Below are 15,376 nucleotides of genomic sequence, written 5' to 3' on the forward strand. Positions count from 1 at the left end.
CATTCAATGTAAGCAAAACATAATTGATACTTGAATTAAATTGTGGTATCTTTGACCAGTTATATTGCACTGCACAGTTTGTGTGTTTAGCTATGTCAGGAATTCCCAGAACCTGGAGGAAACCCATGCAGAAACGGGGGGAGAACATACAAACTAAACCTAGAAAGGCACCACGGGTCGGGAATTGAACCCAGGAACTTCTGCGTCAATGTGCCGCCAAGTAACTGAACGCTTCACTCTGTGTGCATTTCACAAGATACCTGTTAAATGCAAAAAAAAAAAAAATCTAAACCTTCGTTGCCAACTCAGTTACATCAACAATCATTAAAATGACATTTAAAGAATAAAAAAAAACAGTAAAAGAATATTTTCTTAAATGTTTGAAAAATAAATGGATGGTAATGACATTACAGCCCCTAACCCAGACACGTGCATACACTCGGGCAGCAGTCATTGGATAATTGGGGCGACAATTTCAATTGTAACTGGGAATTTTGAGCTATTATCTTCCCCCCCCCCCCTTGAATCAATGCTCATCATGCACTTTGTGCATTGATAAATTAATTTGAGACCCTTTTGACATTTGGGGAGATCTATTATGTCAACATTTAAGAGCAGAAAACAAAACACTTTGCAAATTGTAGCGATACAGAAAATGTCACGGTTACGCCGTCGCTTTTCTGCTCTGTGTTGATTGAACTATGGGCACGAAGGGGCCTCGATTTCCAGCCATGGCTAATATCAGCAGCAAGTAGGGGGTTTCTCAACTCTGGGATATATCACAGGAAGAAGAACACAATATCACAATACCATAAGACGGCAAGATCTATAGTCCGTGTAAATGCATCGTCGCGAGTGGTGTATTACAACTGACAAAAAAAAACGGGAATTGCAATGTCCCGTGGTGGACTTGCAGATTTATCACGAAAGCTGCCTAAAACAAAACCGGGACAGGTGGCAACCCAAGGAGCCAGCAAACCCAGTCCCTGGAGCACCCCTCTTCCCGCCTTTCCCTCTTCAGGACTCTCTTTCGGGATGCTCATGCCAATGTTTCGCAGTGGTGGTGTTATCCCAACTGAGTCATTTCCGGGTATTTTGTTGTTGTTGCATAGTAAGCAAATTTGGCCTACCTTTTTATGAATAACGTCTTCTTATGGTACCCTAATCGTGTACAACCAGACTATTCATCAGGGAGAAGTTACTGGACTCGAACCGTGCAGCCTCTGCAACAATCAGACTGCCACGCGATGCCACGTGGCCGCCCTTGACCAGCAGCGTGATGACGCATGCGCAGCCAATTCCCGCAAAACGGGCAGCACTGGGAAGACCATCCAGCATTGGATTGAAAACGGGCTGTAACATTGTAGTCATGGTGCAATCGAGTGGCATAGTGGTTATAGACGGATAGCAATCAGAAGTTCACAACTTCAAATCCCAGGTCACTCATTCCTTCATATCCTCTCTTCAACATTTGTGGTTGTCCTACAGTTCAACTGTCCCCCGCCATAGGAATGTGGAATTTCCACCACTGTTTCGGCAGGGATGTGAACAGCACTTGGTGGTTCGTTGCTCCAGGTTGAGGAAGCAACAACATCCATCTCAAGTGTTCCAGCCTCAGCTGATAACCAGTGCAGGAGGTATTGTCTTAGGTTTTTTTCGGTAAAGTCACGTAGGTAAAAAATGTAAATTAATAAAAGTTAAATAAAAAATAAAATAAAAATCACGACGTTTCGGAGGCAACACAAGCTTCCGTCTTCAGGTGGAACCGTCACAGCACGATTGCTGTATCAAGTAAGATACAGCCTCCGAAACGTTGTGATTTTTATTTTATTTTTATTTTACTTTTATTAATTAAAATCATTATTTTTTTTACCTACGTGATTTTACCGAAAAAACCTAAGAATATAAATCCTTGCAGTCACGAAAGCTTCAAATCTGGAAGTGCAGGAGGTATTTAGAAACCGGAATGTGCTGCCAGTGTCTTCATGCGCAGTGCTTTGCGCCACATAGAGTCCAGGGGTCGACAACTTTTCAAAGAAGAAGAAGAGGCATTTTTTTTGCTGTTGTCTGTGACCAAATTAGTTCGAGAGCCGCATCATACGCAGAGAGAGAGAGCCACTCGTACAAAACACGGACACAGCGGGGATACAGCAGATGACAACAACAACAAGACATTCTGACTTAAACCAAATAGGTGATGGAATAAACTGCGTTAATTTAGTTATTTTCTACCTTAGTTATTCATTAACAATACAGTTTGAAGTACATTTTGTTATCACCAAGACATTCCATAGTGACCCATTCCCTGCCATTCAATACATTGCTCATGATCATTGCGTTAAATTAAAAGACGGCTGCCCGCAAGGGGGCAGCCAAAGAGCCTCAAGGGGGCAGCCAAAGAGCCTCAAGGGGGCAGCCAAAGAGCCTCAAGGGGGCAGCCAAAGAGCCTCAAGGGGGCAGCCAAAGAGCCTCAAGGGGGCAGCCAAAGAGCCTCAAGGGGGCAGCCAAAGAGTCTCAAGGGGGCAGCCAAAGAGTCTCAAGGGGGCAGCCAAAGAGCCTCAAGGGGGCAGCCAAAGAGCCTCAAGGGGGCAGCCAAAGAGCCTCAAGGGGGCAGCCAAAGAGCCTCAAGGGGGCAGCCAAAGAGCCTCAAGGGGGCAGCCAAAGAGCCTCAAGGGGGCAGCCAAAGAGCCTCAAGGGGGCAGCCAAAGAGCCTCAAGGGGGCAGCCAAAGAGCCTCAAGGGGGCAGCCAAAGAGCCTCAAGGGGGCAGCCAAAGAGCCTCAAGGGGGCAGCCAAAGAGCCTCAAGGGGGCAGCCAAAGAGCCTCAAGGGGGCAGCCAAAGAGCCTCAAGGGGGCAGCCAAAGAGCCTCAAGGGGGCAGCCAAAGAGCCTCAAGGGGGCAGCCAAAGAGCCTCAAGGGGGCAGCCAAAGAGCCTCAAGGGGGCAGCCAAAGAGCCTCAAGGGGGCAGCCAAAGAGCCTCAAGGGGGCAGCCAAAGAGCCTCAAGGGGGCAGCCAAAGAGCCTCAAGGGGGCAGCCAAAGAGCCTCAAGGGGGCAGCCAAAGAGCCTCAAGGGGGCAGCCAAAGAGCCACGTGCGGCTCTGGAGCCGCAGGTTGTCGACCCCTGACATAGACCAATCGATTTGTAATGCGAGCAAGGATTGAGGGGGGGCGGAGTCTGGGTCACGTGAGGAGAGGGAGGAGTTAGGGTCACGTGGGGGAGAGGATTTAGGGGGAGAACCGGAAGGGGTTCAGGGAGTTGAGACGGAGTGAAACGGGAGGAGGCCACGCTGGGCAGTACGGGGAGAGTGGCGCGATCGCCACGCGGTGGGAGACCTCGACACCGTCAGCCATCGGTGTCAGGACGCAGAGGGCTAGCGGGCGGTGGAAGGCTGGCTGTAGAGCGGAGCAGCAGTGGGGCTGCAGGGCGGGGCAGCAGTGAGGCTGTGGAGTGATCGTCGAAGGAGACGCGGGCCTGAGCGAGCACGCCATGTGAGTGAGATTCTACGAACCCAAATAAAGGACAACGGAGATCGACACTGAGAAAGAGTCCTTTATTACAGACTGGTGCACACCAACAAGACACACTGGCAAAGCACCACCACCACCACACACGCTGTCAGGCGTGGTGCAAGTATCAATCAGTTCACCTGCACGTGTTCCATCACCTGAGATTGGAAACGCAGGCGGACTTTGTAGTCTACACAACCTGGGGCCACTAACGACTCACTTGGTGGGCAGGAGGTCACCATCACCTGAGATTGGAAACTCAGGGGACTTTGTAGTCTACTACACAACCTGGTGACACTAACGACTCGCTTGGTGAGCAGGAGGTCACCATCACCTGAGATTGGAAACTCAGGCGGACTTTGTAGTCTACACAACCTGGAGACACTGACCACTCGCTTGGTGGGCAGGAGGTCACCATCACCTGAGATTGGAAACTCAGGGGGACTTTGTAGTCTACTACACAACCTGGTGACACTAACGACTCGCTTGGTGAGCAGGAGGTCACCATCACCTGAGATTGGAAACTCAGGCGGACTTTGTAGTCTACACAACCTGGAGACACTGACCACTCGCTTGGTGGGCAGGAGGTCACCATCACCTGAGATTGGAAACTCAGGGGGACTTTGTAGTCTACTACACAACCTGGTGACACTAACGACTCGCTTGGTGAGCAGGAGGTCACCATCACCTGAGATTGGAAACTCAGGCGGACTTTGTAGTCTACACAACCTGGAGACACTGACCACTCGCTTGGTGGGCAGGAGGTCACCATCACCTGAGATTGGAAACTCAGGGGGACTTTGTAGTCTACTACACAACCTGGTGACACTAACGACTCGCTTGGTGAGCAGGAGGTCACCATCACCTGAGATTGGAAACTCAGGCGGACTTTGTAGTCTACACAACCTGGAGACACTGACCACTCGCTTGGTGGGCAGGAGGTCACCATCACCTGAGATTGGAAACTCAGGGGGACTTTGTAGTCTACTACACAACCTGGTGACACTAACGACTCGCTTGGTGAGCAGGAGGTCACCATCACCTGAGATTGGAAACTCAGGCGGACTTTGTAGTCTACACAACCTGGAGACACTGACCACTCGCTTGGTGGGCAGGAGGTCACCATCACCTGAGATTGGAAACTCAGGGGGACTTTGTAGTCTACTACACAACCTGGTGACACTAACGACTCGCTTGGTGAGCAGGAGGTCACCATCACCTGAGATTGGAAACTCAGGCGGACTTTGTAGTCTACACAACCTGGAGACACTGACCACTCGCTTGGTGGGCAGGAGGTCACCATCACCTGAGATTGGAAACTCAGGGGAACTTTGAAGTCTACACAACCTGGGGCCACTAACCACTCGCTTGGTGAGCAGGAGGTCACCATCACCTGAGACTAAGAAACTCAGGGGGACTTTGTAGTCTACACAACCTGGAGACACTAACCACTCGTGGTGGGCAGGAGGTCAGCATCACCTGAGATTGGAAACTCAGGGGGACTTTGTAGTCTACACAATCTGGAGACACTAACCACTCGCTGATGGGCAGGAGGTCACCATCACCCCGCGCTTGCTTGAGCGGGAGACATCATTCAAACAAGGGATGTAGAAACCATGTTGTTCTGTATACAACTTGCTGCCTAAATTTACAGGACAAATTCACTCGTTGACATTTGTTGCTTTCCTTTTCTGAGCGTTGGCAACAAAAATAAAACTCCACGCGATGTTGATGTGTTCATGACCAGCAGTGAGGCTAATTGCCAAGGCGAGGAGTTTCGGTCAATATATCAAGATGTGAATCTGAGCCCGCAGTGTTTAACGGAGGAAAGGGAGCGGCTCTGGATTAGTCCTCTTAATCACAATGTGCATGCAATAGCAGGGTGGTCCAGATGTCTTGTAATTCCAATTTCATTATATTAAAACATTTCTAAGTAATACTCTTGGGTTATTTCGGTAAAGTCACCTACGTGACATTACCGAAAGAACCAAAGAGTATAGATTCCTGCAGTCATGAAAGCTTCAAAGTAAGATTTCTAAGAAAGTTGTATTGAAAGCAGACATTAATGTTAGGGGTCAATTAATTAGGGTCATAAGACATCTGGACCGCCCTGTATCATGCGTGTCTATAATGCATGGACGGGCATGGTGTTGCGGTGTTAAGACTTGTGCCTCATGGCAAGAAACTGCTGGGTTAGATCTCTGACTCGACTCGGGTGGCTTCCTCTGGCTTTTCTGGTTTGGATCCCAGGGATAAAGACGAACAAAATACCCCACACAATGTAACTGGAGTTTTCTAAACATTCCAATGCTGAAGCATTACCTGCACACTAAACAACTTTTTTATTTTAGCAGGCAATTCCCACTCAGCTATATAGCCCTTCTTTTTCTCCCTTGTATGGTATACTGTTTGTTTACAGTAATGTATGAAACAAAGTACAGTATAATCTATATATAAAAGGGAAATTTGTGAATATGTGTGTCTGTTCAAAATGTTTAGCGTACTTCCCGACTTGCAACAAACTTGAAATTTGCCATGTGGGTACTTTCCAGACTGTTCGGTTTTGGGGGGGGGGGGGGGGGGGCGCAATAATGCATATATTTTGCACGGCAAGTGAGCTGTGACGTCACACCTGTCATGTGACCAGTATGTGCAAGCGTAACGGAGTGTGCCTGCTAACGTCACCCCCCCCCAACCCTCTGCGGGTAAAGTGAAATACAAATGTGTTGCAGGTCTAAGGCGTTCTTCGCGTAGCATTGCTTTATTATTTCAGTCGTTTACTGCCGTACGCATCCTGAAAGTTGTGTGTGTCTGCAGCAAGCGCGTGTATGTGTATCTATGGACACGCGTGTGTGTGGGGGGGGGAGCGGTAGTGTAGTGGTCAGCGCGCTGCGCTACGAACCTGGCGACCCGAGTTTGATTCCTGCTCATGGCCACCACCGGTGACGATTATTTGAACCGGTCCTGGACCTCCCCTAGGTCGACTCAGCCTCAAACGAGTAACTGGTGTGGTGTGTGAACATCGCCACTGGGGAGACAAAGGCGGCCGGGCGTGGTGAATCCAAGTCCCTGGGAAGCCGGGTAGTAAAGCTAGTTCAAATATAAAGGCATCTTACTCCCGGAACACAATTGAATTTCAGTTCGGAATTTATTTTGAATACAGTCTTATGAGAATTGCTCCGCATGCAATCGTATAAAGTCTACACGCATACATTCACGTCGCATTGATATTGCATATACGTGACGGATAAGGTCAGCTCGAGTGCACGAGCATGAATGATTGCAACATCACAGAATCAAACTAAACTGTGTACAACTATTTAAACTTTAACTATTTTTATTTCACCAGGCAAGGCCCATTGAGCTATACAGCTGCTTTTTAAGAAGCGACCTCGCCACAAATGATAGCTCAACGAAGTGGCTTATCACGTGGAAATGTACAGCGGCCAAATAACTCTAAACACGTGTTTCTAAATGTGGAGGGAAAAACAGCAGGACCCGGAGAAAAATCCACGCTACCACAGGGAGAATATGCAAACTTCAAATATACAGGCACCAGGGTAGCGGATTTAACCTACGACCTCCTGCATACCAGGCGAGGTAGTTAACATCTCACCACCGTGGCGCCACTGACAATTACTCAGTTGGGATCACACGAAGCAGCAACATTGCGCCCTGCTGTGAAAACTTGGCAGGATCCTCCTGAAACAAGAGTTGTGAAGCGTCTCTGGTTTAACAAGCATCATCATAATAATAATGGATGTCGTGCTTTTGTTTGTCTTGGATAGGGAGACGTTACTCATCTCGATGTGTGTCCGACTGTATTGGCTCCGTCTTATTAATGCTCTCACCATGCCTCATTAACACTGCCCTGACTTATGATTCGGGATAAGGACAAATGTTTCCTGTAAATACAGCTCTGGCTGTGCAGAATGCCATTGTTTATTGAAACTGCCAAATCTCTAGGGCTTTCAAGAGTTCCGTTACTGAAATTTACAATAAATCTCTGATGGAAAAAACAGCTAAATGGGTTTGTGTGTGTGTGTGAGCCGCGAGGCCTGCTTGCCATCTTTCTGTGAGTGTGTGTGTGACCAGCTAGACCTGCTTGCCATCTTTGCTTGGCCCAGCGAGTATGAGAGAAACGCATCAAGGCCCTCTTCCCGTTGATTTGTGCGGACAAAGTTTCCTTCTGGCCAACGAAAGGGCTTTTGTCGTTATTTAGCTAGCAGCGTATTCCAGCAAGCCCATGCAGCTTTTTATATATTAACATTCTTAAATGTTCAAGTCGCCAATAAAAGGAACGTTAGTGGGGTGGTTTTTCATTTGTTTTGTTTTGCGCATTTTCCCATGCGGCTTAAAATGTAAGTAAGGGCTGCAAGGGTTTGTGATAATAAAAAAAAGTACCCTTTGACGAAGTAACCTTGACTTGTTTCGCATAATAAAAAAAAACACCCACACGTCAGATGCCGACTGCATTGCGGTTGAGCAAGTTGGTATTTGAAGCACGGTTTGTTTTTTTCTCGTCAGGCCCAAAGGCACCGAAACGGCCGGCAAGAAACAGCACCGTCAACGTTGTAACCGGACAGGAGAGAGTGTGAATCGTTCGTGGAATTGAACGACAGTTGTTGTGAGACGCCTGTAGAAAGGGATAGATGGGAGGCTTCATTCCGACGTTAAGCGGGAAAGAAGCAGACCGACAAGCGGCCGGTGTGACTCGTAGTGGGTGAACGCGGTGCGGATGAGACGAGAGGGTCAGGTCTTCGGTGACCGGGGTTGAGGAATCGATGTGTCCAGTTCACAGGCACGACAACCGCGGTAGTTCTAGATTTGAAGCTTTCGTGACTGCAATGATTCATACTCTTCGGTTTTTTTCGGTAAAGTCACGTAGGTAAAAATAAATAATGAAAAAATAAAAAATAATAGAAATAAAATAATAAATCACGACGTTTCGCAGGCAACACAAGTCAGCTGTGACGGTCCCACCTGATGACGGAGACTTGCGTTGCCTCCAAAACGTCGTGATTTATTATTTTATTTCAATTATTATTAATTTTTTATTATTATTGTTTATTTTATTATTATTTATTTTTAACCGCGGTAGCGGCGATAGCACGGTGATGAAGAGGAGGCGACTTGACCAGCGGTGAGCGAGTGATAGGAGAGTGACGTAGGAACTGGGGATGCTCCATCCCCGATGTGACGGCCGAAGGATTGCAGCTGAGGCCGAACTTGTACTTTGTACAGCTGCAGTCGGAAGACTTCATGATTGAAGAGCGAGGCTTTGGCACGGAACAGAACAACACGCTTTTTTGATACCTCTAACTTACCCAAATCTCGATTGAAAGCTTTCGTGACTGCAGGGATTAATATTATTGGTTCTTTCGGTAAAGTCACGTAGAAGGGAAATAATAAAATAATAAAAATAAAACAAAATTCTCACGACGTTTCGATTGCAACACAAGCAATCATCATCAGGTGTGAAAACCACAGCAAGAAAATGTTCTTGCTGTCGCTTTCACAAAAATGTCTTGCTGTGGTTTTCACACCTGATGATGATTGCTTGTGTTGCAATCGACATATGTCTTCAAAAGGAAATTGCAGTGCGCTTGCATAGGCTTTAACATATTTAATACAACTATGCACGTTGGCTACATATGATATCCATGTTTTTTCAAATGTCGATGCCGTGTAAAACAATAAGCACACCCAAAGCAGCATTTACTTTATGCTAGCAGAAGCAACAAATTAATTTCAACGGGCAATGTTAAATAGGGAAAAAAAATAGATGATTTAGTTTCTCCATTGGAACCTCATTTGCCAGTAGAAAAATATGATAATTGGCTTTTTACCCTTTCATCTGGCAACAAAACTGACACCTTTTTTTACAAGGAGTCATGTTTGCATAGACCACAATATCTGCAGTCGTAATGTTGCCAGATGAAAGGGTAAAAAAACAATTATCATATTTTTCTACTGGCAAATGAGGTTCCAATGGTGTAAATGCTTACCCCGAGCTCTCATGCTCTGATGGTGCATTGTCTTTGAGTTGTGCGCCTTTTGGCGTCATCTGGTCCAACACCATGTGAGACTAGGCTCTAAGGAAAGCTGTCTCGGGTGTGGACCAATCAACTTCGAGGACAGTGCATACATTATCAGAGTTGTGTTTTTTTGTTTGCATTACGACTGCAGGTATTGTGGTCAATGCAAACATGACTCCTTGTAAAAAAAGGTGTCAGTCTTGTTGCCAGATGATTTATTTTCTGTTTACCTGAATTGAGCCTCACTTCTGTTGACCCTCCTCGTGAACATTGAGAATGTGGTGACAAGTGTTGCTGGCAATTCCACTTGAAGTGGCAGTCCATTGATGATTCTGCTTGCTCCCTTCGGTGGCAGGAAATTCACGAAGCAGGAGAGAGGTTTGGGAAAGGTGACAGCAAGTTTAGCGGAGTCTTCTAAGTCCCGTCTTAAAACATATTTGGTTTTACGTGTGTACCCCGTCTGTGTAGGTTTTATGCCTTTCATATTGTTTGTGTAACCTGTTCATCCCTTCTACGTGACTTTACCGAAAGAACCAAGAAGACTAAACACATTCGTCAATAACGAGGTGTAATATAATTGGGTAAAAGCGCGAAGCAACATTGGCCTCGACTACCAGACTTTACTCGTCTGGATCACAGAGCGCCTCCGTGGTGACCTTGACATAAGAATGGGGCGAATTGCGAACCGTTTAAAATTATGAATTGTTGCGTCATACACACGCAGGTGATTGTGACGCAGCGAGCGAGCGACTTGTTCGAGTTGTAACTCCGCCACGTTGCTGGCAGCTTGTTCACGAACTCGATCTTGAGTTCCCGAAGAAGCTCCCAGCACGCGGAACGAAACGTCGGACATCGTGGCGAAACAAAACAAAAACACCAGACGGGACTACCCGAGAACGCGGGGGAGAGCATCACAGCAGCAACATAACCGCGACAAACCCCTACACAGAAGCCTCCATAATAAGCACTATTATGACCCCCTTAGGGACAGAACAATAATAATGTGCACTTCTAAGCTTTGACACTAATTTGAGTGTTAAGAACTCCGCTTAGTTCTTGTTATGATGCGTTTGTTTGTGTGTGTATTTCTCCACGAGACCCCACGCACCGATGAAATGATATGATCACTAATTAGAACTATAAATAAATATAATTTCCTAACAGTAATGACCCTTAGTCTTGATTAGCAAAGATATAATGTTCAATTTAAATGGCTTTGTACTGGGAGATGAGTGTGATACGCTCGTCAACGATGTTTTTGCTTTGCTTTCCCATTGCTGTGTAAACGAGGTCAGAAGGGTAAGAAGTCGTCATAATTGCTGTGTATGTTGAACTTCTTTCGCACCATACATAGCCAACCGCGCTAATCGGAGCTGCAGTACAACGCAGAACAATGGTTCAATGCTGTACAATTCAGTACTGCATTGTTTCAATGCAGTACAAGGGAATTCTAGATTTGAAGCTTTCGTGACTGCAAGGATTCATACTCTTAGTTTTTTCGGTAAAGTCACGTAGGTTAAAAATGAAATTAAAATTAATAAAAATAAAATAATAAAAAATCACGACGTTTCGGAGGCAACACAAGTCTCCGTCATCAGGTGGGACCGTCACAGACAGATTTTCTGCATCACCTGATGACGGAGACTTGTGTTGCCTCCGAAACGTCACTTGATACAGCAAATCTGGCTGTGACGGTCCCACCTGATGACGGAGACTTGTGTTGCCTCCAAAACGTCGTGATTTTTATTATTTTATTTTTATTAATTTTAATTTCATTTTTTACCTACGTGCCTTTACCGAAAAAACTAAGAGTACAGAGTGTACTCCTCTCCCGAGCGCATATTGAAGCGCTTAACGAGAAAGAATATAAATAATATACAACGTTTCAGGCAATGGCCCTTCATCATGACAGAGAGAATAAAAATTAACCCGTAAAAACAAAGTTTTTCACTATAAATCCTTTATATGCGTGGCATCGGTTTTATTTTATTATTCATTTCTGTTTTTCTTGAGTAAGAGTTTCATTTTTATCACATTGGTATTTTAAATTAAATATGAAATGTTTTTTTTCCTAAAAAGTGGAAAATTTTGGAAAAAAATTTTCACGAAAATAATTTGTCATGCACAACGAGTCTGTGTGCAAAATGTCAGCTCGATTGGATCACGGGAAGTGAGTTAAAAAACGACCGAAATATTTACATGGTCGTAAGCACGCAAGCAAGCAAGCAAGTGAACTTAATATAAAGGATTTAAAAATGGCAATTTGCTGCAATGTCGCCCATTGCGTACGCATTTTTCGCTTCACAGCACTTGTTACGGACGTGTCGATTTTAAATTGTTTTAGTTATTTGTCCTAAATGCACCGCTGCCAATGAATGCGGTATCACACACACGCACACAAATGTTTGGCTAACGTTCCGTTTAACTCTCTTGTCGTTCAAGCCACGGAAATGAAGAAGAAGAATATAAACAACAACTCGCCACGATTCGGACGGCTCTTTCTCACCGGCGGTGTCTCGAGACCGGCCGCGGATTTCCGAGGCGCGTACGAAAGAGAAAGCGGCGGCGGCGGCGGCAGCGCTCGGCAGGCCGATCAAATCCGCCTGCCGCATCCGCAGCCGTGGCGGACCCTCGAGGGCACGGCGAGACACAAGCCCGTGTCGGGCCGGGCCAAGCTGTCCGCGCGAATATTCGCGGAAGAGCCACGGCGCCGCGTCGGGGAGGTCGCGACCGCGGACGGCTCGAGCAGAACGCCCGGCACGGAGGGCGAGGAGGAGGAGAAGACGCCGCAGCAGCAGAGGAGAGCCGCCACGCTCTTGCAGAGGCGGCTGGGGATCGCGGACTCGGGTCTCGTTTGAAGCCCTCCGCCGTCGAGATGATGGCGGAGAGAGATGTTAACTCCCTCGCCTGGTATGCAGGAAGTCGTGTGTTCGATCCCGATCCTGACGTCTGCTGTGTATTTGGAGTTTGCGGTGTCTCTCTCTTTCTAATCATGATCACGGTGGCTATGAGATGTTAACTCCCTCGCCTTGTATGCAGGAGGTCGTGGGTGCGATCCCGACCCTGATGCCTGCAGTGTATTTGGAGTTTGCGGTGTCTCTCTCTTTCTCATCATGATCACGGTGGCTATGAGATGTTAACTCCCTCGCCTGGTATGCAGGAGCGCGTGGGTTCGATCCCGACCCTGACGTCTGCTGTATATTTGGAGTTTGCAGTGTCTCTCTCTCATCATGATCACGGTGGCTAGGAGATGTTAACTCACTCGCCTGGTATGCAGGAGGTCGTGGGTTCGATCCCGACCCTGACGTCTGCTGTGTATTTGGAGTTTGCGGTGTCTCTCTCTTTCTCATCATGATCACGGTGGCTAGGAGATGTTAACTCCCTCGCCTGGTATGGAGGAGGTCGTGAGTTCGATCTCGACCCTGACGTCTGCTGTATATTTGGAGTTTGCAGTGTCTCTCTCTCATCATGATCACGGTGGCTAGGAGATGTTAACTCACTCGCCTGGTATGCAGGAGGTCGTGGGTTCGATCTCGACCCTGACGTCTGCTGTGTATTTGGAGTTTGCGGTGTCTCTCTCTTTCTCATCATCATCACGGTGGCTATGAGATGTTAACTCCCTCGCCTGGTATGGAGGAGGTCGTGAGTTCGATCTCGACCCTGACGTCTGCTGTGTATTTGGAGTTTGCGGTGTCTCTCTCTTTCTCATCATCATCACGGTGGCTATGAGATGTTAACTCCCTCGCCTGGTATGGAGGAGGTCGTGAGTTCGATCTCGACCCTGACGCCTGCTGCTGAATATTTGGAATTTGCGTGTCACTGTCTCTCTCCGTGTTCGCGTGGATTTTTTCTCTGGGTCCTCCGTTTTTTTTCCTTCCACATTTAGAACCAACGTGCATTTAGGGTATTTGCCTTCTATACATTTGCACGTGATCAGCCACTTCGTTGAGCAGCACTCATTTGTGATCGCCAGGTCGCTTCTGAAGAAGAGCCATATAGCTCAGTAGGCCTTACCTGCTAAAATAAAAAATAAAAAATTCGTCGTTTTTTTATTATAGATTTCCCAGAATCTCCTTGCACGGCCCTCAGTGTCGGGACAGCGGCCCGCGCTGGTCTCTTCCACGTTTGTTTATCCGAGCGCGAAATGTCGTCAACGTGCTTGGAGCCGCAGCGGTGTAATGGTCAGCGCGCTCGACTTAAAAGAGGCCAAAGGTTCCAATCAAGCATCCGGCGCAGTAGTTGATGCATTCGGAAAGTTTGTTAAACTCTCACCCCCCCCCGCCCCCACGTTCCTTTGCTGATGACCTCTCAGCGGTTTAACGGAGGACACCACGGATAGTCGATCGGCAGGGGTTGTTTGTGTGTTTGTGGGGAGCGGTGGTGTAGCGGTTAGCGCGCTGCGCTATGAACCCGGCGACTAGGCCTCGGCAAGGTAAGGTAATTTACCCTTTTTACCGGGTAAAAGGGTAAAGATAAACGTGTCGACATGCCAATGGGTAAGGGTAAAGGGTAGGGTAAAGGTAGACTCGTTGCTTTTTACCTTATACCTTACCTGCTAAAGGGTAACAGGTAGGGTAGAGTGATTGTATTTTGGTAAGGTAAAAGGTAGGGTAAAGGTAGGCTCGTTTTTTTAACACTTTTACCTTACCTTGCCGAGGCCTACCGGCGACCCCGAGTTCAATTCCCGCTCACGGCCAACACCAGTGACGATTTTCTGAACCGGTCCTGGGCCTCTCCTAGGTCGACTCAGCCTCAAATGAGTAACCCGCACCATGTGTAAACATCGTCACTGGGGAGACAAAGGCGGCCGGGCGTGGTGCTGGCCACTCACCCCCCTCGTGCGCCGTGCCGGCCTTCATAGGTGCTCGCTAACAGCACTTGCCCCAACAGTCTGTTAAGGCTATAGGGGTATCTATGTCATTGTTGTTGATGTGTAGTGTGGGTTACTCATACTTTCCCCAGACGTCTGGCCAGTGCAGAGGAAGAGTAGGCCAAACGTTCCTTGAAATGGGCCTCTCGCGAGCTCCCTCCAGCGGGGGCCACTTGTGCCAGCGGTGGCGCGAGCCAAGCACTTGCAGGGTTGCGCCTTTAGTCCTTGGAGCCCGATGCATCTGCGCGTTTTTTTTTTATTAAAGGAGTCTTTCGTGCCTTTCGTGGACATTTGATAAAAATAAATGTTGCTTTATCGATAGCGAGCGTGAGTGATGTAAGCTTGATTTTCTGTGATGTGCAAGAAATTAACGTGAGAAATCGTAAGGTGTAAGAATTGTTTGCTTGGTAAAAGAATCATGCCTGCCGTATGAACAATAATGTACCGATCTATAAAGATAGCAATACAATGTTGGACATCCTTTGCCTATACTGAGTGTTTATATATATTGGGAGATTGCACGGTAACAGAATTACCAGGCCAACGTAGGTGCGTTAGTCACGGAGATGAAATTGTCTCGATGCGCATCACACTGCTCTGTGTAATTCCGTTACCGTCGAATACGACTTCATGCACTTGCACGTACATTGTACGGATTCCCGTCTGTCTTTACGATTTATTTTCATTGAATCTCTTTGCTAAGACTTATAAATAATGGTATAAGCATTTTTTTGATGTGCTGAATAAACTGTACTGCTGTTCTAGATTTGAAGCTTTCGTGACTGCAAGGATTTATACTCTTAGGTTTTTTCAGTAAAGTCACGTAGGTAAAAAATAAATAAAAGTAAAAAATAAATCAATAATAGAAATAAAATAATAATAAATGAAAATAAATTAATTAAATCACGACGGTTTGGAGGCAACACAGACGGTGACTTGTGTTGCCTCCGAAATGTCGTGATT

The 15,376-nt window shown here is 46.9% G+C and overlaps 1 protein-coding gene across 2 annotated transcripts in view; it reads left to right on the forward strand.

The window, feature by feature from the left end:
* Positions 1-15,237, forward strand: part of LOC133354810 (uncharacterized) — a 63,106-nt gene extending 47,869 nt beyond the window's left edge. For both annotated transcript variants that reach the window (XM_061571948.1, XM_061571949.1), the window contains one exon: positions 11,986-15,237. In XM_061571948.1, the coding sequence (XP_061427932.1) occupies positions 11,986-12,401 (416 nt within the window). In that variant the 3' untranslated portion in view covers positions 12,402-15,237. The remainder of the gene's footprint in view (positions 1-11,985) is intronic.
* Positions 15,238-15,376: the final 139 nt, after the last annotated feature.

This window comes from Lethenteron reissneri, chromosome 49 (assembly GCF_015708825.2).
Source record: "Lethenteron reissneri isolate LAM-NWPU_2019-01 chromosome 49, ASM1570882v1, whole genome shotgun sequence".
Classification (NCBI taxonomy): Eukaryota; Metazoa; Chordata; class Hyperoartia; order Petromyzontiformes; family Petromyzontidae; genus Lethenteron; species Lethenteron reissneri.